Below are 20,582 nucleotides of genomic sequence, written 5' to 3'. Positions count from 1 at the left end.
GGGAAAGCTCCAAGCTCTGCTTTCTCACAAGAATCGGAAAATCCCGCGACATCGCCCGATGTCAAATTCCCCAAACCGCGAAATAAAAATGTTTAGAAACAAAATACCATTGCTGGACTCCACGATGCTTACACGTTAATAGGAGCCAACCCTGGTTTATCTGACTATTATTATTAGGGACGAGCTCTATTTCTCAATCCCCCAGAACTTGATTTCGCCTCAAGATGCGACCCCAATTCGGGCAGCCACTCCAACAGACCGGGTATCTCTATAAAATCGCACGACAATATGCCAGAGGGGACCTATGGACCAGTGTTTGAGCTGGTCAAGCAGTTCCATCAATGGTCTTGACTGCATTGGCAATCATGAAATCCTTGCTCTTTGCCATCTTCACCAGGAAGCTAGGCAATTTCCACCCGAAAGCGACGCCAACACCCTGCTGGGAGCCGAGGGGCACGAACTGCATGTCTTTGGTGATCTTCTTGTAGATGTTCTTGTTGCGAGGGCCAGCAGCTGAGATCTTGTTAGTGACTGTCTTGCGTGAGGACCAAGGCGGGGTCAGCTTACCATGTCCTTGAAGATCCAGCTTGATGCTCTCCAAGAGAGCCGGCTTGGCGAATTTGATATCCAAGACCGAGCCGTCAGAGTAGCTCGCAACTGATCCAATGCTGTAAACACCTGTGACTCCGGGGACGTCCAGACGAAGAGTTGCAGGATCTGTCTTGACCCTTTGCTTGTCGTCCAACCAGTCCTGAGGCACGAACTTGGTATTTGGTCTGTCACCCGTCGCCTCAATGTAGACGTCGACTGTCTTTGTTTCTCCGTTGCTCAATTTCAATACTTCTTTGCCATCTTGCTGAGTGTGTTCCACAACGCGGATGCCGTCATTGATCACCTTGACCCCCATCTTCTCGAGTCGAGCCTGGGCATCTTGACCCAATTTCTTGTTCTGCAGTCTAGGGAGCAGACTAGGAGCACCTGACAAGAGTGTGATTTCCTTTTTCTTTCCGTAGACCTCGCCCAGCTCGCCTGCGGTCTCCACACCGGCCGCCCCTCCACCTGCAACAAGAACAGACTGCGCCTTGGGCAGCCGTGCATGGATGTCTTCAAGAGCGGCCTTCAGAGGCTCGGAGCCGTCTGAGACGGACCAGAGGGCAGTCGAAAAGTTGGTGCCTGAAGCAATGACAAGAGAGTCATAGTGGACGGCAGCGGAAGTGCTGGTGTGGACAGTCTTGCTCGAAGGATCGATAGAGGTGACATAGGCCTTGATGAATTCGTACTGCTCAGGTTTGTAGTTCTTGAAGTAAGGTGCGATTGGGATGAGAGTCTTCTCCAGAGAGAGGGAGGTAGGGTTCACAATGACTCTTGGGGCACCGATCTTCCAGAAAAACTCGTCATTGGGAGCAATCTGGGTGATTTTGTAGGCCTTCTTGTCTCCCAATGAAGGTAGGACCTGCTTCAGGAGACCCTGAGCAACTCCGAGGCCGCCAAAGGAGGCACCGATAATGACAATCTGATGGTCAGACATCGTGGAAGTCGTGGAGAAAGGCTGATTGGGGGGAGATGAGTTCAAAGGACGAGGACGAGTTGAGGAAGGACAGCGACACGCTGGGGCCAGGTGTGATAAATACAGTCAGGGCGGAAGTGGAGACGGAGCGGTCGGGGAATATTTCGAATAGACGGCGGAGTTCAGGGCAGGGCCGAAGAAATGATATTGGACCAGGTCACCCTTGGTGCCGGGGAGTACAATGCTGACCAGCTACTTTACTACTCCATATTCAGAGAGGAGAGTGTCCGGCTGGCTGCCAGTGCTTCGCTGAGACCCCTGGAACCATTCCGTCTCAGGTCATCGGGATGACCACCATGTGCACCACCAAGGGTCAAAAGTATGCAATCTCAACAACACGCGTGGCTGAAGCGCGACCAAGGCTGCTGGCTTTCTCGCAATTTCATTGGCCGTTGCTCCGCGGCCAGCCCCCACCGGAGTTTTTTGACAGGAGCTGTGATCACGTGGGTTTGTCTCTCGCCCGAGAAATATCACGTGACTGCGCCGACCTGTCTGCTTTCTCGGCCAGGAAGCAGACTTGGTCGTCGAGACATCCAGAACTCTGGAGTACACATATGTCAGCGTCGACACGGTGGCGCCAGTCAATTACTAAGACGCTGTCGATAGGAAGATATCAATGCTGCCCAAGTTACTAGCTATCACTAATCTTTTTTTTCTCTTGCTGGACACCAATCGACCTAACAGGCAGACCGGCATACGACTAGTGAAATGAACTGAGCTGTGCCCAGGGAACATAGCATGTATCAACAAGTAGTCGTCCCATTATCCTCTTTACATGTAGGCCGGTGACGAATCCGTAACAGGTTGAATCAATGGATATAAGTCATGTTAAATGGACTGGCTGGCATCTAGCCTGGGTATCTTATGCAACTCCTCCACATGGCAGGTCACCGAGCCTCGCCTCTCTGCCTTCGTGCCATCATAATCGTAAAGGTGCTCTCCCCGGAACAACAAAAACAACCAAGGCGTCGCATTTTTTAAGGATGAGGGTGCCAGCTGAGATGCTTGCGCCAGCTGTGAAGCATCTTTTCCTTCTTGGTCTCGACCGCCCCTTCGTGGGTGGCAGTCTCACCCGCATCGCTCTGTCTCGGCTGTTCGACAGGCACTGGCATTGCGTCTGTGGCTCCGGGGCTAGGTGCAACCCCAGCGTCAACGGCAACGGGATGCTCGGGCTCGGGCGCCGTGACTGAGTTGTTTCTCGACTCGAGAGCCTCTGAGACCTCGCTGTGACGACGGGTGGCTTTGCTTTCTGTCCGGCCGTGCGCCATGTGCTTGCGGTAGAACTCCGAGTGCTTGATGAGCCATGGTTCGAGCCATGCTTCCGCAGCATATGGGTTGGTTTTGCTGGCGCCAGCTGGTTGGTCTATGGCCATGCCGTTGAATCCTTCTGCCATTGTACTTATGGTAGTTGAGTAGATGTTGATGTTTGATTTAGCTTGTAGGCTTTGTTTGTGGTAATATGTGTGGTATGTTTTGCTTTGAATGCTGGAATCCCAAGAACCGGTATGGCGAACACTGCCGCCATACTTATGTTCTCGTGCCGGTGCCCAGAAGCCACGAGGCCACCACCGAAACACCTCGATGACGTTGCCGCCGCTTGCCGCAGATCCAAATCACAGTATATGGCTCAACCTATTATCAATCGGGAACATTTTAGACTGTTGGTAATCCGAAATCCGGAGCCATCCGAGGTCAGGTAGCTGGGAAACCACAAAGGACCACTAAGGATGTTTCAAAAGGTACACAGCGAATCTAAGTGCAAGGCTGTGCCCGTCAGGGTCTCGTTACTTCAAGGCATCCCGCTCCTGGTTGGCCCAGCAGAGTGGCCGGATATGCTCGGAAAGATGCTTCTGAATCAATATGGGCTGCCGAGCCTCTCCGTCGTATGTCATAGGGAAAATGCCGCAACTTGGTCCCTGTGTGAAGTGGCAGATGTTGTGATAGATCTCAATTAGGCTGACTATCTGGTTGCCATTAGTATGGTCGCCTGCAAGCATGAATGAGATAGAAACAGAACGAGATCGAGAGATGGGGCGCCTGGCTTCTCACGGATGAACATCACACCACCAACATTGTTGGGGACATGGCTCATGCCTTAACGAGGCACTTCGCAGCACAGCCTGCGCCAGACCTGGATCAATAATTGACGACGGTAAGCGCAGGATACGTGGTTACGGCCTTACAGCAAACGAAGGGCATGGGCGAGGCTGTACACTGGAGACGAGGGGATTGTACTCTGGAGATTGTACAGAGAGAGTACGGATACAGACCGGGCGAGGCCTCGGAGGTAAGGCACCGTCAACGTCATATCCCGTGACCTTTGCGCCATTCCCTTTTGGGACTATGCAATCTTTTTCTTCCTCGAGCCCTCAGCGTCTCCTTCAATCCCCAGCAAACATCGCGCGACTACAGCAGACGGACGGACGGACGGACGCACAGTACAAGAGGGCGGAGAGGGCTTTTCTTTTCGGTGGCTGGTTTGTTGGTGCTTGGACATCTTGTATCGGCAGTGCATGTTGGTGAATCCTTGTCGTTCTTTTTTCTCTTTCACTCTGCAGTCCACACACTCTCTTCATTTCATCTGGGACTGGGAGATCACAGATGCCAGCAAATGACTCTGTTCCGCCAGGAGAACAACCCCTTCTGAGGACGGAAGGCCTAGTTCTCGTCTTGAACACGCCCAAAGGTAGGTCGCCAGCCCGCACGCCACTGCGGCCCTCCAGTAAAATCACTTTTTGGCTGTTGTGATTTTGTCCGACTCCATGCTTTCCTGGCCTGTGACTTTTGGCAAAGCCACCTCCAGAGTAGGTCGAACCATAGCAGAGCAAGGCCTGACAAGCACCGATCCTCGGGATTTCTTAGGGCGAGGAGTCTTTGCGACCCAAGACATTCCCCGCAGCACCGTCGTCGATGTCAGCCCCGTGTTGATTTTCAGTGAGGATGAGGTCGAGAACCACACCAAGCACACCCGTCTCCAACATTATACCTAGTAAGAACACCCTTAGTCCTTGTCTAATGTCACATCCCGCCCATTGCGCCTCTCCTGCAATTCGATTCGATTCGGTTCTATACAGAGTATGCTCACACCACCTCCTTTTCTCTCGTCGACAGCTACTGGCCTTCCGAGTCCGGCCGCACCATGACCCAAGCGCTCGCGCTGGGGCTGGGGTCAATGTTCAACCACTCACTCCGAGGCCAGAACGTGGGTTGGAAACGCAACACCGAGACAGATGTTATCGTGTATACCACGCTGCGGGACATCAAAGCCGGAGAGGAGCTTTGCATCTCGTACGGAAGTGCACGCCTGTGGTTTGACGACGCCGATGCCTCTCCCGACGCCGTGCTGGGGGATGATGAGTTAGACACGGGTGGAGAAACATTGGCCGAGTTAGAGTTGAGTGGGCTGGGAAAGATGGATCTATAGGAGTGGGCTGGGGAAGATGGATCTATAGGAGCGGCCTGCCCCTTGAAGAGGGGGGTTGTCAAGATGGCCAGATCATATTGGTCGCCATTAGTGACACTGTACAAGCAAGCAATACCACATATCATCAACCTCCTCCCCGTTACCTGTTCACGACTAAAACAAAAGAGGCCGAGAGTTACGGCCCGATGTCGACCAGTCCTCCAATCTCGAGCAATATGCCGTAAATCCCGAATCTCGAACACGTGAGGATTTTCAGGTACTAACGGTTAACTCGACCCCTTAAAATACCTACTTCGTCTAGGTACCATAGTCGTCTGCTCGCCGCCATTGCGTGGAGGAACAATCGAACGTGCATGTCCTGGCCTATCAGGCAATCTGGGATCAAACCCCCCTGGTCTGGCACTTGCGGCGCCTGTCGTTCGGTAAGCAGATGCGAAATACGTGGATACGAGCATGTTGTCGGGTGCTATTAATAAATACCCTTTTCCTCAGCTGTCTCCCGAATTTTCCGAGGCTTGCAGAGTATAAGTATGGGTCACTTCCTGTATGAACATTATCCCATTTCCTCTTTCCTCTGAGTTGTCTGGTGGCTTGAATCATGTAAGCTTTGACAGCTGGTCAAAATAAGTGTGAAAAAGATCTCATTTTAATATATGTATAGTATTCCACCGAACTTCTTTGCGCGATCGATGCCTGTTCTGCATGTTTGAGCATCATGACCTGACATTGTATGACAACATTGACAATTTTCAGCATGGACTGACCAGGTATCTATGCTGGCGCCAGAACGATACCGCATCTCCATCTTCCCGTGCACCAATCTAGTGCATAACCACCGCAACATGGTCATCCATATACTTGTCGATATTGCCCAGGAAAATACTGGACAAGATACTGATCGACCCAAAGGCAATGCTGGTCAAGTACACGTACTTGTAACTCTCGGCATAAGCAGTTTGGCCGGCAACCACCACCATTTCATACGCCGTCTCGTTACCAGCGATGCCAGGAATGGTCTTAATCAGCGGCAACAGAGCAGCTCCCGTGTACTCAATGGCCTCGGTGATGTAGGTGACGTTGGTGATCCCCAGCTCTAATGCCATAGTGCCCCCGATGTATTTTGTGGCGTTGGGAACAAACTTGTTGATGAAGACATTGTAGTACACGGTATAGCCGATGCATCCACCAATGACTCGAATGGACAGAGTGAGAGCGGCGACGGTCGCAATGATATCGTCCGGGCAAATAATGGTGGTCATGATGGAGGCAGGGACGACAATGCCGCCGATGCCGAGACCTCCAAGAATGAGAAGACCCCAGAGTGTGTTAAGATTGTCAATGCGGGCGACTGAGAGCGCTCCACACCCTGCTGTCATGAGGACAGATGAAACGATCATCAGTTCACGGTTGTGACCGCGGAAGACTGACAGAAGCCATAGGACGACGCAAGCTCCAGTCAGAATGCTGAAACCGATGGGAATTCCTCGAACACCCACGCCGACTGGGTCATGGCCGTAGACGTTGAAGGCCTGCGTAGGCCAGAACATGATAACCGAGAAGAAGTTGGCGCCCGAGATGGCAGTAATGATCAAGGTAAGGGTGAGAATCCTTGCCTCTTTCCTCATGCGCGATGGAAACATGGGAAATTTGGCGAACTTGATCTCCCAAAAAGGAAACGCAATGAACAGCAAGAAGCCGCCGATAATGAGAGGCGCGAGCACATGGGCGGAATGCCATGGGTATTGATAGCCTCCCCATTGCAGGCCAGCCAAAAACAGGATCATACCGGAGATGGACAACCCACCACCAACAAAATCAATCTCACCAATGATTTCCTTCTTGGTAAGCCCTCGGGAGTTCGGTCTAGGCGGGGGAAAATAGAAGGCTATGGTGCCAAAGAACCCAACGCAAGCCCACAGGCCGCAGAGAAGACAGCAGTACCGCCAACCAGCATAATGGGCGATCAATTGACCCCATAAAACCGATGGGCAAAAGGGGAGAATGGTGAAGACAAGGATGGCGACGTATTTTCCTCGTTTGCGAGTTGGGGCAAGTTCGGCAGTGACGGCCAGGGATGTCAGCTCGCAGATACCGGCGCCGACTCCTGAGAATGCCATGCCGACTGCCAGAAAGTAAGTAAGTATTGGGAGGATTGGATCAAGTGAGGGCTCGTTACCGATAAAGACCTCCATGCTCTTCGCAGTACCGCTGATAATCATGGCTATGATAAGCAACCCAGAACCACCTGAAGCGACCCAGCGTCTTCCAATGAGATCGGATATCGAGCCGACAAATGGACAAATGGCTGCCAGAGCCAGTAGGTAAGCCAGGACAAACCAAATCCAACGATCTGAGCCACCTATGTCGCTATAGATGTACGGTGGTATCCCGCCCAGAATATACACTGGAATCTGGGAGCCTGTCCAGAGGAAGGCCATGGCGACCAAGCTCAGGGCTCTTGTGACGGTCATCTATCACGACTATCATCAGCATCTAGCAACCATACGTCTGAGTCGACAAGAGGGAACTCACGGGAGGCTCATGGTCATGATCCTCGTCATCACCATACGTGCGCAGACCATCTTTTTCATAATAGCCAGGATGGCCTGGAACCTTTTCATTGGTATGGACATGCTCGATATGAGCAGTGATCTCCTTGTTGACAACCGGCGATGCCTGCGTGTCACTGGAACTATCTGCTTGGGTGGCCATGATGGGCTATCGTGGGGAAGCAAGAAGGACAGTCACGGGTCGGCAAAGTGCATAGACCTGGAGGTGAGTATGGAATGCGCACAAAAGGAGAAGCAGAAAAGAAGAGGAGGAAGGGCGAGGAGGGAGAGGCGGTACTTGATATAGAGTCCAGGTGAAAGAGATGGGTCTGGATCTGGAGGTGGTCCGATTGACCAACCTGGCTAAGTACTAACTCCTCATATCTGGGTGCCCACCGTGCCCCATGTCAGAGAACAACGTGCTCGACTTTAACCTTGAGAAGTCTAGAGGGGTACGAGGCAAATGTTGGAGAACCATGCGGCGAGACACCGTGCAGGGACGGTCGGAGCGAGTCCGGTGGGTTGGTGACCCTGCGTCTCGCAGCTTATGGACAGGGTTGCCAGCGATGATGGTAAGGAAGACACCCTGGTCAAAGACTAGAGGCAAGTTGATTGGAAGCGTGGCGTTGGTTGATACACTGCAGCAGGAGAGAGATGGAGAAGCATTCAGGTGTTTGATGGTCCTTGGCAGACTGCGCAAACAGGAAGCAGGAAGCACACAGGACTTCCCACCCCGCTCCGCAGCTACGCCACCTGCCACCATCCAGTCTTGCACCTCCGTTCGATCTGTGAGTGTTTCTTGTCCCGTCGACTTGAGCACGTCAAACACCTCATCCAGCGTACCAGCATGACTCTCATCAAACGCATGGCCGCTGCCTGTTGGCTTGTCGTTTGTTATGATTGCCCTCCAGATATACCGACGGCCTTACCGTGGAAACAGTGAGACGGCAGAAAATGGACATGATAGGGAAATCCCCATGGGGATGCAGATAAGCTAAGCGACACTAGGACCAAGGCTAGGAGCACGCGGTGAGGTTGGAGGTTGGAGGTGCAAGAGACAAAAGAGACGGGCCCATCTATGCATCATCGACTTGCCGAGTTCGATATACACAGCTGAAGGGCCCCTTAGCCCTAAGCCCTTGCACCTGGCGCTAGGAGGGCTAAGGCTTCAGCATGAGTGCGGGATGCCCGCCAATCCGATCTACTTCTCCGCATTTCTACTAGGGAATGCCCCATTTTCCTGTCGTTGATCATCATGCCAGTGGTGGTTTGTGCTCGCCTGGCCACATCTGGGAAAATGCTTCGACATCTGACCACTAACACTGACTGCTTATAGCCGAAGACAGCCAGGGACCGAGGCATCTGTCGGCCGCGTTCGCCCTCTACTCTCTATAGGCTCGTCTAAGGCGGATATGGGCAGGAGGATCTTGTCCAGAATACGACAAAATAAGAGATGGACATGGTTTCCTAGCCGAGTCGCCTTGTCGCGTGCAGATTGTTGCTAGTCTCCACGACTGGAAAGACCTCCACCATCTTGACGGACCACGAGACTGTCCAAGGCAACAATCTGAAGCTATCTCCTCCCCATATCATCCTTCCCCAGTGATCCAAAATACACACACATTCTCTGATTGGGAGTTGACATTTCTGCAAATCTTGGAAGAGACGGGACAATTGCCGCATGTGGGAAATAGCCCCGAGTTCTAGACTCGCGTCACTCAACAGCACCATCGGTTTTGATCGTGTACCTCGCAATTGCAGCAGCCAGAGATTGAACGGACGGTGAGTGCTGAACCAGTCCTCGGTACTTCTCATGTGCCTTCGACTGCTTCTGTCGTCCATCGGCGTGCCCGTACCTTCCACCTGCCATTGATTTAGTCTCGAGGTGTCGTTCACTGCGCCCTGTGTCACCGAATTGACCGAATTGACATCTGGAGGGCGTAGTCCCAAAGTAGTCTTTCCACATGCTGATCTCGTTGGACCAGCCCCTTGCCCTCCCATGCGTAAACCGGCGTCAACTCAATGGAGTTTCGCAAGTCATGGTCAACGCGGGAATGCATAAAGGCTACATTCTGGTTGAATCATCGGCTCGCCTAGTCTATGTCTGACTTGTGTGACTGCGACTCTCATGCACATAGATGGCTTCCGCAACACATAGAACTTGCCTGCTGGTCACAGGGTTGAGAAGGAATTCATCACAGGCTCAGTGTAGCGAGTGTGCTCACCATGATTTTGTGTTGCTGAACGTTAGAGAGTTTTGTTCCGTTGCTTTTGTGCAATTCCTCACTGCGTGCACGACCCAGATGGTGTTCACATCGACTTCTTGGAGATAGGTGAGATCACTCATCCGCGGAGTGTTCGGCCTCCTCCAGTAGTCGACGTTCCTCTTCAAATTTGGCCTCGATCTCCGCCATTCGAGCATCCGTCACATCTTGAACCATTCTGACCTGCGCACTCGCCAGAGCATGAATCAGCTCGTTAGGCTTCCTTCCGGCCAACTCGATTGATGTCCGGTCCTCGCTCGGCTCTATCGTTATTCGGGGAGGAGTTTCCAGGTGGAGGAGCATCGCGGTCAACTGCAAATGGAAGACATCAGGCATAAGCTGCAGTTCCAATTGAGCTGGTGGGATGAGAACAGCATAGATGTCTCCGGGCCGCATTGGCCGTTTGAAATCGACGGCAATGAATTGAGAGTGTTGTTTCCCATAGTGCTTATAAAGATTTCGGACTTGATGATTGATACCTTCTTGGAGGAGAGTCGTGATGATGCCGCCGTGGATCTGCGGGAAAGGTCAGCGCTCGCAAACTGGAAAGGGGCCCAATTGAGCCCTGCAAGAGTCCCGTGTAGTGCACTCACCACATCGGGCCAGCCTTCGATGCCAAATCCCAGAAAAAACACCATCATGGTGAAATCCAGCGTCGGGTGCTTGAACGTCTTCATCATGATGCCCCGTGTCCCGGTCAGCGTCTCCGCCACCAGGTGCTGCCCTCTGCCGGGGCCATTAATCTTGCCCGCATAGTAGCTCTCTTCCACCCAGCCCTCGTCGCGCAGCGCCTCGACCAGCGGATGGCTCTCCAACGTGTCCCCAATCTCTGCGGTCAGCTCTTCGTCTTCGACCGAGCCAGGCTCGAACGTTGGTTGTAGGTATTCCCAGGTGATCAAGGCCGTCCCCGCGGCCAGGCCAGTGATGCCGAACAGGGTCGCCCACAGGACAGATCGCGTCGCACGCCGGAGGAGCGAAGGCCCCGGAGAAGGGAGGACTGTCGGTGATGGGGGTGATGGAGGAGTGTACGGTCCCGTGTATGGCGTGGTGTCGGGTGTCGGCATCTGGCCCGGCGTCTGGAAGTACTCCTTGTGAGGGCCATGGTAGTTGTGTTGCAGTGCCCCGTAGACATAATACGGTAGAACCCTGTTAGTGCGCCGGGCGTGCCGCCACAGCAGAGGCCGGAATGCCTGCATGGAGAGAGCGCAGCTTTCTGCTGTCCGGGTTGCTGGCAGAGTGGTGAGAAATTTGGTGTTCTGTCACAAAGGTCGGGGAGCTGGGCAAGGCTGCGGGATTGGAGGCGCAGGCAAACATTGGTTCAGCCTTGGCGGCGACATGGCACCGAGAGAAGAACGAGTTTCTGTGGACTAAAAAAATGTAACATGGAGCAACCTGATCTGAAGGGTTGCTCATGGCCGTATCAAGTATACTACAGACGAGCATCTACGGTGCCTAGGTCTGAAGCGATGCTGGACCGGCTGGAGGAAGAGGCGATATATCCATCACATGTAAGCAACCCCAAGCAAAAGGCCGAATACGGGAACCTCATTAACTCAAAGAATACAGCGAGGGATGTTGTGGACATGGATTCGATATTTTCTCGATGTAACATCCAGAACGCCTCCTTTCCGATCATCATAGCAGATCCCGTCTTCGAGCCGTGTGCAATTTTTAACACGCACTGGGGATTCTAAAGCTGAGTCGAAAGCACCACATAACAATGCACCTTCGGAAGTGGTGAAAATAACCGGCCTAAGCCATCCGCCATTTCCATTTTCTCTTGCAGGACCGGGATTCCACCGTCCACCTCGAAGCCGCTGGATTTGTACATCTTCGAAGGACCGCCATATTTGTCGAGAGAATGTTTATGTTGTCGGGTTGGGGTTCATCTACGTCGAAACCATCAGCATACAGACACTGTTATCACTCAAGTTGGGCAAATATACCTTTCTCTTGCCACCGGTCAATGTGACGTTGACGAATCGCCTGGTGTATTGCAGTCTCTTCTTCGCGCGTCCCTTGGGGGTCTTCTTCTTTTCTTGTTTTTCGACCTGCGAGAAAAAGCGAGTCAGTCCCATGCTCGCGTACCCAATTTTCCATGAAACCGCTCGACGGATTGAAGCTACGGCGTCGGAAATTGTAAGCTCACCTTGGGGGTCTGGGACTTGACTTTCCCGGCACGGGCGAGGGATCCGTGAACTTTACCCATGATTGCGACTCGGCTTCGTTGTCGATGAAGGTGACGAGTTTCGTGATGGGAGACGAGTTGTTCGTGTGAAGGCGAGGGTGGTTGCTGATCGAACCTTCCAAGTCGATTTGAATAATGCAGTTGCCGTGTGGGCAGCGCCAAGCCCAAGGGCCAAGGCGAGGGGTCACGTGATTTCAAACTTCACTTCGACCTTACGCAGTACGGGGTATACCTGAGTACAATACCAACTGTGATTGAGCAAATCATGATATGAGTCATAACTACGAGGACATGTTAGGAGGCAGTTATGGATCATGTTCAGCTCCTGGGACGGGAGCCCTGGTCTGAAGGCTCCTCGCAGTTGACTATTTACGTCTATTTGTGCTCCTCTGGTCACATTGAGGCAGAACTTGTGACGGCTGGCGCAATCATGCTTCAACTTCATCTTTACTCGGCAGATCAATGGCTCTGTAGAGCAGGATGAGAGCCGATGCACTTTCGCCGCCACCCGCAAGAGTCATGACTCGTTCCGAGTCAACCTCGCTAACCTTGTCATCGTTGAACCACCACCATTTGCCATCTTCCTCCCTTCGTTTGCCACCTGGGGCTTTCGGGTCGTCAACAAGTTTGCCCTGTTTCTTGACAAAACTGGTGTAATGCCCACTGTCAGCACTTGCGCCTTGGTGAGCGATCACCCCTCTCAGCTCGTACAATCCAGACTTGTTGGCTCCTTCGTCGGCTTGGAGTTCGGGGTCAATGAGAGCAAAGAGTTCTTTCTTGGCTTTCTTAATCGATTCCGTACGTTCGGCCTCATATTCGGCATCGGTCTTGTAGACATCCATTTCACCTCCCTCCGGTTCTTTTTCTTTTGTCTCTTTCTTTTCCTTTCCCCGCTGTAACTTTGCGATGGGGGCAGCCTCCTTGGCCAATAGCTCCTCCTGCTTTCGATCTTCTTCCTGTCTGTGAGCCAGCTTTTGCCGTTTTCTTGCCCGCTCGACATCCTGCTCATCCTTCCGAATGTTGCGAACCTTATCGCGGACGGGTATCAGCTTCTTCTTCAGGTCGTCCGTGCAGAACTCGACAATATCAAGTTCTTCCGGAAAAGTGACTTTTCGCAAGACTTTTGCTTTCTTTTGGACATCTTTCTTCCAGAAAAATCGAACAAAATGCACGGTCAGATATTTGGGAAGTCGAGAAACACGGGAAGTCTTGGTATATATGGCGTCACGACCAAGAGTGGGCGAATTCTTCTCGATTGTTTCGGTCAAGCCGGCCAGAAGTCCGTCTCGGAGATGGTTGATCGAGGCATCGATATGACAGTCAAGCTTCAGAAACGTCTCGTCTGACTCGACGACAGGCTCATCAGCAGCCACCTCTGATGGTGGAGCTAGCGAGGCATGGAAGGATCCGGCCATATACCGATCGATGAAAGCGATCTGCTTTTCCTCATCTGAGACCTTCTCCGTAACCTTCAGCTTCTGTCTCAGTTGCTGTACGATTTGCGACCAGGCCTCTTCGGCGTCTTGCTGTGCGTAGCCATGACCAGTCTTGGCTTTTTGAGCAAATTGAGGATAGGCAGTCCGTAGTGCGTTTAGGAACATCAGTGGTGGAAAGCCTTCTTGAGTTTCAGACATCTGTTTATAGAGATCTCGTAGCTGCGCGACAAGATCATTTGAAGAGCCAAGACCACCGAGCCCAAACTGAGTGAGATCCTGTAATGTGGTGGTTGAGGAAGCGTCGGGTTTGTAGACCTTCAGTCCGTCCTGCATTTCCGGTATACTGCGCAGTACTTGCAGAGTGGAATTGAGGTAGCATGTATTTCCAAGGTTCTGTAGGCCAGCCGGCGTAGCACCTTCTAGCGCGGCAGCTTCCGCTTCAGTCATATCCTCTGCAAATTTCGGTTTCTCAGCCGGCGCGACCAGAGCACTCCCTTCGGAGGAGGCGGTGCCGATCATGGTGAAGATCTGGCCTGGTTTTGCACCGAGTTTGGAGAGATCCGTGTCATCTTTCAGTTTTCCACCCTTGATCAAAACAGACTGACGCTCGGGTTCAACACCGGTAAGAGAGTAGAGCTGGTATTTGAGCATTTCGCCGGTCGCAGAGGTGTCAAGGTCGACATTGTACTTTTTGCCCTGGTGTTTGACAATAACTGGAACGCCTTAGCTTTGGCACTTCGACCAAACTAGTCGACTTACTTGGAATGGTAGCCATTGTATCTAGGCTCTAGGCAGCAGGGAAGATGGGGGAAAGATGGGGGAGAAGAGATGAAGGCAATGCTTCGAAATCATCTTATTAAGAGATGGCAACAGAGGATCAACAGGCACGTCAGACTACGAATACATGCCAAGGCGAGGGTGACGCCGCCCTATACTCCTTACATCTACCTGGATCACTGTCGACGTTGACACCTGCTGTACTTGAGGTTCAACAGTGAATGCGTGAAGATACAATGCTCTATGGTAATTATTTCGAAGATATTTATACTTGTTTATGAAGATACCTTCTCCTGGCCCTCATGGGGAATCTTTTGGACTATTATTGTCCAGGGAGATCCGGATCTACTGAGTAAAGGCGGCAACATCTCGCAAGGCTGCCTCTCTGCAGTCACGTGAATCGGCAGCGCCAAGGCTTACTGGTAACACCGCCAGCCTGAGCTGAAGGTGCAGCGGAGGCAGCGCATGCGCGGAAGATGATGGGCCACCACGGCAACTTCCCCTCCCATACAACCCTTCCCAACCCACGCACTCGACTCGACGAAACTTAGACGACACAAGGGTGGTCATACGGGAGATAGGAGCTGTGCCCGCTCTGTGCCCGCTGACACAACTTCTCTTCACAAGACTTCTGCTTCCATGTGGCGGTAGAGCCCGTTCGCGACCCTTGCATCCACGAGCATTGAAAATGGTATGCCTGGCCATCCCCCCTGGTTTCGAAGTAATGAGTCTTGCTGACACTCCAGTTAGTCACAGTCATTACGCCCCTACCTTCAATGCGTCCGCTCGTCTCTTACAGCAGCCCTCTCTCTTTCCAATTTCGCCTCGCAAGTCGCCGAACGACACAATGTGCCTGAAATAGAAGCCGCGAGCTCCCCAGAAGTCCTGCTCAACCCGCTAACGGTAGCCCGCAATGAAAACGAGAAGGTTCTCATAGAGCCCAGCATCAACAGTGTACGAGTCAGCATACGCATAAAGCAGGCGGATGAGATTGAGCATATTCTTGTGCACAAGTTTACTCGGTTCCTCACTCAACGTGCCGAGTCCTTTTTCATTCTGAGACGAAAGCCGGTCAAGGTATACAATATGGACGTTTCTGTGGAGTTGGTCTGACTAGGGCAGGGTTACGACATCTCGTTTCTCATTACGAATACCCACACAGAAGAAATGCTAAAGCATAAACTGGTGGACTTTATCATTCAATTTATGGAAGAGGTCGACAAAGAAATCTCCGAGATGAAGCTATTTGTATGCCATGAAGACACAAAGACACTGGACATAAACTAACTGCCATCAGCTGAACGCTAGAGCCCGATTTGTAGCTGAGAGCTTCTTGATTCCAGTGAGTATCAGGTCCGCTGTTCCCGCGCCTCAGGCTAATATCATGCAGTTCGATTAGATCGGGGACATTTCCAGCTCGCAGAGAGCAATCAAGTGCCGTGGGAGTCTAGCTTGTTTTTGTCAGGGCCTGTTGTTGCGCGCAGACCCCTATTCCGATCAACGGGACTGGCGCAAGGCTCTAGTCGGTCCGGACCTTTTCAGGGGGTTTGGTCCATGATACCATGTGACCACGACCGACGACGACGCAGAGCCATAGAGGAAGTTGGAAGCAGCAGTGGCACGTCCCACAGTCTGTTGAAACAATGCACAAAGAACAATATCATGATTGCCAATGTCCTGCTTACCCAAGCTCTATCTTTTGATATGTTTTCACTGTCTTGTGCTATCTTGTGCCATTCTGGCGTCTGATTTACTCTGTCAATAGCAGCTCGATCGTCGGAACTCAACTTAGCAAACGGATTACAACGTCCCCCTTCTACAGCTAGTCCAGGATTTGCACGAGATTATGAGAGACCAGGTTTGTAATATGTGCGTCACCCTATATTCCCCTGATGTTCACACTGAACCATAGCCCTCATCTGCTGTGGGAACATGCCTGATTTTATATGCCAGTGGTGCATATAGCCCCTCGAACGACTCGAACGAGAGACCTTGCCGGGTTTACTGTGATAAGTCCGGGTTGGTCAGTTTGAGGCTGATCGCAGTGACTGTAGCACATGCCTGGGCCTTGTTCACTAGAAGCAACGCAAAAGTGAAGTTACCTTTGGCCCTGCTTTTGGGTTCGATATGGTGCATCCATTAACTAGATCCCGATCTTCACGTGTTTTTGGCGGTGCTTGGGGAGCTTTGCACTTGTGAATGCATTCTGCAACCGGTGCTATTCTTCACTTCACAATCAACCACTCCCTGGTCTCAACTCGGTGCAGTTGGCCATCTTTCCTTCTCTTCTCCTCCTTCTACTTAACCTTCTTCACTTCTTTCTTCTTCACTTCAACCCTTTATCTCCTACGTCATATCCGTTCTTTCTCTTGAAGGTTCATCATGGAGCCGACTCAAGGCTATTATGCTCCTTCTGGTGCAAATCTGGCCGGTGGGCAAGTTCAGCGTTTTGACCGACGCCAGACTGGACGGGACGATCTGTCCATGCAGTCTGATGCCGGTTACTACTCCTATCACCCAGTCGATCTCCCACTTGCTCCCACCTACGGTATGAACAACCTGCAAGGAGGACCTCCCATGGGGTTTCCTGGCCCATTCATGCCTCCCTTTGCTCCTGCCGTGGCTCCTTCGATGGACATGATGCACGGTGGTATCATGACAGCTCCAAACCCGCTCTGGATGCCGCCTGCGCCTGGGAATTTCCTGATGACGCCTGACAATATGTTCAATCGGAATGCGATCTTTGGTCCTGTCAGTCCAGTACTGGCTTCTGAGCCTGCTGTTCCCTTTGACCCAAGTTCGGAGCCGCCATTCATAGATCGGACCGAATTTCATCGACCAAGACCCCATGGTGTTATGAAGATCAAGAATGTAAGTAGATCATACCTGACCCGTCTACCCAGATCTGCTTATTGTCTGTTCTCTGGCCCCGATCTATGTCGCAGTGTGAACCGATCTATGATTTTCTATATCAGTCGATCTATAATTTTGGGGTTACAGTGTGAGTCGATCTATAATTTTGGGGTTACAGTGTGAGTCGATCTATAATTTTGGTGTTACCAAAATTATAGATCGACTGATATAGAAAATCATAGATCGGCTACAGAAGCACGTGGCTGAGTCCAGGCTTTGTTTGGAATAGGGCCATACCCTTTGTTGCGTCGTGCGCACCTGTGCGCCTTACTGTATGGTAGCTTGAGCTGACCATGTTCTACTTACTAGATCCCTTATGCCCTCACCGTGTCGGAAGTTCAGCAGTTCATATGCAAGTACATGCACATCAGCGACCTGATCAAACCACATCAAGACGGGTTCCCCATCCACATCATCATGGAACGCTCTACTGGCAAGACGATGGACTGCTATATCGAGACGGTTTCACCTGAGGTGGCCCTTGAGGCTTGGGAGCGTGGTTTCAGCTATGGACCTTGCCGATTTTCCAAACTTGGACAGAGACATGTGGTTGTGGAGATGAGCACTCAAGGGGAGTTGATGAGAGATCTCTTTCCTAGAGCTCGCAGTGTCGCGTGGGACAATGAAGCGTTTGGGACTCCAAGATTGATCCAGACTGCCGATGCCTACTCGTCAGGGTTTGCTGGTTTCTTCACCGCAGAGGAGATGGCAGGCATTGTGCGACATGCAGAGAATCCGCAGCGTGTGAGTCGATCCAGTCGCAACAAAGGCAAATGGACGTGTGCTGACCCCTGATGTGTGCAGTCTCCCTTCGCCTCGCGCAGCTTGCAGCGGACATACGAAAGCACGATCAGTACTCTGTACAAGGTAACCAGGTTCGCAACCACTACAGGCGGAGAAAGGGCTAATGGCGGTACAGTTTCCATGGTCCAGCACCTCCATGTACACAATGAAACAGCGTGACATCCTGTTCAAGACCTACGCCCGTCAGCTGGAAATCCTCATCTTCAAGGTTGAGCGGGAAACTGCCAGCGGCACAGACCGAGAAGTCGGGCTCGACATCAAGCTCCTGATGGACTTTTTGTTCGCCGGCATGAACTGCCCCGGTTTCTCTGAGCGTCAGAAAGCCGCCATCGCCGACGCTTCACACTCAGTGGGCCCCGGCTTCCGCACCAGTGTCCATGCTCGCAACTGGGCCTTCCAGGCTCTGGGTGCCAATCCAAGCACGCTGTCTGACCAAGACATCGGCATGTGGTTCGAGATCTTGAACCTGGGCATGGTGGCTATGGAGCGCGAGAATCGCGAGTTCATCGGCATTCATCCGAATCTGGAGGTCGTGCGGGACGACAAGGGCTATGTGCTGTTCAAATACACTGACCAAGGTGCCGAGCTTGCCCGTGATGTCTATGCTCGTCTGGAGAAGGACTTCATGCGAGAGATGATGCACAAAGGCTGGGCGAGCTACATGGATCAGGCCGGCATTTCGCCTCCACCTGATTTCGAGGAGTACTACGCCCAGGCTCTGACGGATGACAGATATGACAGTGCGGACGAGAAGGCAAAGATGGTTGACAAGCATGTCGACATAGCTCAAGTGAAGGCTGAAGCAACCAACAAGCAACTCGCTTCCTTCCTCGAACTGCTGAAGGTCACCCACGGCGAAGACTACGTTAGGGAGATGGGTAGCCAGGATGCCAATCTCAATCTCACCGGCCAAGACAGAGGCGGATTCAAGAGCAACCCGGCCGCGCAGCACTCGCATCGGCAGAGTTTGTCGTTGATGTCGGAGCCTGGTGACAAGAAGCCCAGCCTCAATTCACCTCTGGAGACGGAAGCCAAGCAGAGTTGGAACCAGCAGCAGCGCCACGCCAGCGACTCGGCCTTGGAGACCGCAATGTCTGCCTTGGACATGAACACCAGTCCGCCACGCATCAGCACTGCTCGCAAGGACAGTCCCGTTCGCCAGGGCATGTCGAAGGCGCCGGCCACCGAAGGGTCAGGACTGACTTTGTTCAAAGTGCCTCGTCGTGAACGTCAAGCCGTCAGCATCCGTGCTCCAGACGGCACGCCGGTCACATTTGCTCGTCCAAGTGAGGCTGGCAATGCTGCTGAACGCGACCTGAACACTCCACATGTCTCATCCTCGACGACTCCAGCAACAGGCAGTCCTCCGACCAGCACCCCCGCCACCCCTCGTCAACCGGGCTTTGGCAACGTCAATTTCAACCACGCCAACATGAACCCCGGTGTCGTTGGTAATATGCCCATGAACCCCGTCGTCATGCCCCAGGTTGGTCGACCCAGTCCTGGCCACACTCGAAACTACGGCATGAGTTCGGCCTTCAATTTCGTTGCTTCATCCCCGGTCGCTGGGCGTGCCGGTCATGGAACGCGCATGGTTGCAGACTCGGGCTCTCCTCTCGCACGTGGCACCGGAGGTGGTTCTGGAAGTGCTCTTGGTCCTGGCATCAACCTCAATGGTGACCCTTTCCGTGCTGGACCACGTGGACGAGCTCCTCGTTCAACATTCACCCCCGGCGCAGCGATCAACGAAGAGGAGTTTGAGGAGCCAGACGCCAGATCCGGCCGTCGCGACTGAGAGTCAGGTTGGCTACTTCGCTCCAATCCGAGCCGAGCGATAGGACTGGCGGGATGTTCTGTTGTTCAGCTCGTGCTCGTGATTAATCATGACAAACCGGGAGTTAGGAGAGGATTGTCGCGCGATCGAAGGCGGACACAGACTGTATGATTCGGATCAAGGAGAGAGCCAAGCAAGACGGACAGTTGAAAAGGTGATTGAGCTTGAGCAGACGAGCTGAGCTGGGCTGATACGAGAGTGGTCGACACAAGACGACACAAACACAAAACGTGACAGATTCATTCTAGCCAAAGGCTTTCCTTTCACATCAGGTACGCGTCGACCATGGCTATCCCGGACCACCGGCCATGCTTTCTAGTCACTGGTTGTCAGTCAGTTAGCTGGTTAGCTGGTCAATCAGTTAGTTACTTAGCTAGTTGGTCAGTCAGTGCTTGAGGATAGTCGATCACTCGTGGTCACTACCTTGGGTATCCACACAGACAGACACGGATATCATGTGTGTGCTGACGCTGGCCTGAAATGACTGCCTTTTGCTTTAGCTTTCCCCTTTTTTCCTTCCCTTTTATGTTTTTCCGTGAACCTTTGTTCTTTCGATCCCCGATCTTCACGAAGAGGAAGAGGCATGTAAAGAAGTGATTTTATTTCTTTCGATGCTGGGTGAGCTCGCATTCTCCTTCTATATACTAGAAGCTAAGTTCTGGTCCGATCTGGCTCTACTTACCCCTCTTTCCATTTCCATGTATACGTAACGTGTATACGTGTATACGTGTGTACTAGGTAATGAGGGCATATCTCGACCGTCGTACTTACCACTATAATTTCTGGATATGATGTGATGTGATGTGATGGGACCGGATCGCATCGT

At 52.3% G+C, this 20,582-nt stretch overlaps 9 protein-coding genes across 9 annotated transcripts; 3 read left to right on the top strand and 6 right to left on the bottom strand.

Moving 5' to 3' along the window:
* Positions 1-325: 325 nt before the first annotated feature.
* A1O3_08103 (uncharacterized protein) lies at positions 326-1,528 on the bottom strand (the record flags this gene model as incomplete). Its single annotated transcript, XM_007738202.1, has 2 exons — positions 326-513; positions 568-1,528. 2 exons carry the CDS (start codon positions 1,526-1,528, stop codon positions 326-328), a joined length of 1,149 nt encoding a protein of 382 aa, XP_007736392.1.
* A 1,016-nt stretch (positions 1,529-2,544) lies between these two features.
* A1O3_08102 (uncharacterized protein) lies at positions 2,545-2,961 on the bottom strand (the record flags this gene model as incomplete). Its single annotated transcript, XM_007738201.1, has 1 exon — positions 2,545-2,961. The coding sequence occupies one exon, from the start codon at positions 2,959-2,961 to the stop codon at positions 2,545-2,547; it is 417 nt and encodes a 138-aa protein (XP_007736391.1).
* A 1,368-nt stretch (positions 2,962-4,329) lies between these two features.
* A1O3_08101 (uncharacterized protein) lies at positions 4,330-4,991 on the top strand (the record flags this gene model as incomplete). Its single annotated transcript, XM_007738200.1, has 2 exons — positions 4,330-4,556; positions 4,679-4,991. 2 exons carry the CDS (start codon positions 4,330-4,332, stop codon positions 4,989-4,991), a joined length of 540 nt encoding a protein of 179 aa, XP_007736390.1.
* Positions 4,992-5,812: 821 nt separating this feature from the next.
* A1O3_08100 (uncharacterized protein) lies at positions 5,813-7,703 on the bottom strand (the record flags this gene model as incomplete). The annotated part of the gene is made up of 3 exons (XM_007738199.1): positions 5,813-7,113; positions 7,168-7,462; positions 7,524-7,703. The coding sequence occupies 3 exons, from the start codon at positions 7,701-7,703 to the stop codon at positions 5,813-5,815; spliced, it is 1,776 nt and encodes a 591-aa protein (XP_007736389.1).
* Positions 7,704-9,879: 2,176 nt separating this feature from the next.
* On the bottom strand, positions 9,880-11,000 carry A1O3_08099 (uncharacterized protein; the record flags this gene model as incomplete). The annotated part of the gene is made up of 2 exons (XM_007738198.1): positions 9,880-10,320; positions 10,398-11,000. 2 exons carry the CDS (start codon positions 10,998-11,000, stop codon positions 9,880-9,882), a joined length of 1,044 nt encoding a protein of 347 aa, XP_007736388.1.
* Positions 11,001-11,669: 669 nt separating this feature from the next.
* On the bottom strand, positions 11,670-12,013 carry A1O3_08098 (small subunit ribosomal protein S30e; the record flags this gene model as incomplete). The annotated part of the gene is made up of 3 exons (XM_007738197.1): positions 11,670-11,693; positions 11,751-11,855; positions 11,954-12,013. 3 exons carry the CDS (start codon positions 12,011-12,013, stop codon positions 11,670-11,672), a joined length of 189 nt encoding a protein of 62 aa, XP_007736387.1.
* A 407-nt stretch (positions 12,014-12,420) lies between these two features.
* Positions 12,421-14,203, bottom strand: A1O3_08097 (ubiquitin thiolesterase; the record flags this gene model as incomplete). Its single annotated transcript, XM_007738196.1, has 2 exons — positions 12,421-14,141; positions 14,188-14,203. 2 exons carry the CDS (start codon positions 14,201-14,203, stop codon positions 12,421-12,423), a joined length of 1,737 nt encoding a protein of 578 aa, XP_007736386.1.
* A 690-nt stretch (positions 14,204-14,893) lies between these two features.
* Positions 14,894-15,604, top strand: A1O3_08096 (actin-like protein 2/3 complex subunit 4; the record flags this gene model as incomplete). The annotated part of the gene is made up of 5 exons (XM_007738195.1): positions 14,894-14,926; positions 14,956-15,282; positions 15,328-15,453; positions 15,503-15,547; positions 15,596-15,604. 5 exons carry the CDS (start codon positions 14,894-14,896, stop codon positions 15,602-15,604), a joined length of 540 nt encoding a protein of 179 aa, XP_007736385.1.
* Positions 15,605-16,587: 983 nt separating this feature from the next.
* On the top strand, positions 16,588-19,717 carry A1O3_08095 (uncharacterized protein; the record flags this gene model as incomplete). The annotated part of the gene is made up of 4 exons (XM_007738194.1): positions 16,588-17,076; positions 17,428-17,862; positions 17,923-17,985; positions 18,038-19,717. The coding sequence occupies 4 exons, from the start codon at positions 16,588-16,590 to the stop codon at positions 19,715-19,717; spliced, it is 2,667 nt and encodes an 888-aa protein (XP_007736384.1).
* Positions 19,718-20,582: the final 865 nt, after the last annotated feature.

Source organism: Capronia epimyces (assembly GCF_000585565.1).
Source record: "Capronia epimyces CBS 606.96 chromosome Unknown aczIQ-supercont1.7, whole genome shotgun sequence".
Classification (NCBI taxonomy): Eukaryota; Fungi; Ascomycota; class Eurotiomycetes; order Chaetothyriales; family Herpotrichiellaceae; genus Capronia; species Capronia epimyces.
This window is presented reverse-complemented; position numbering and strand designations above follow the sequence as displayed.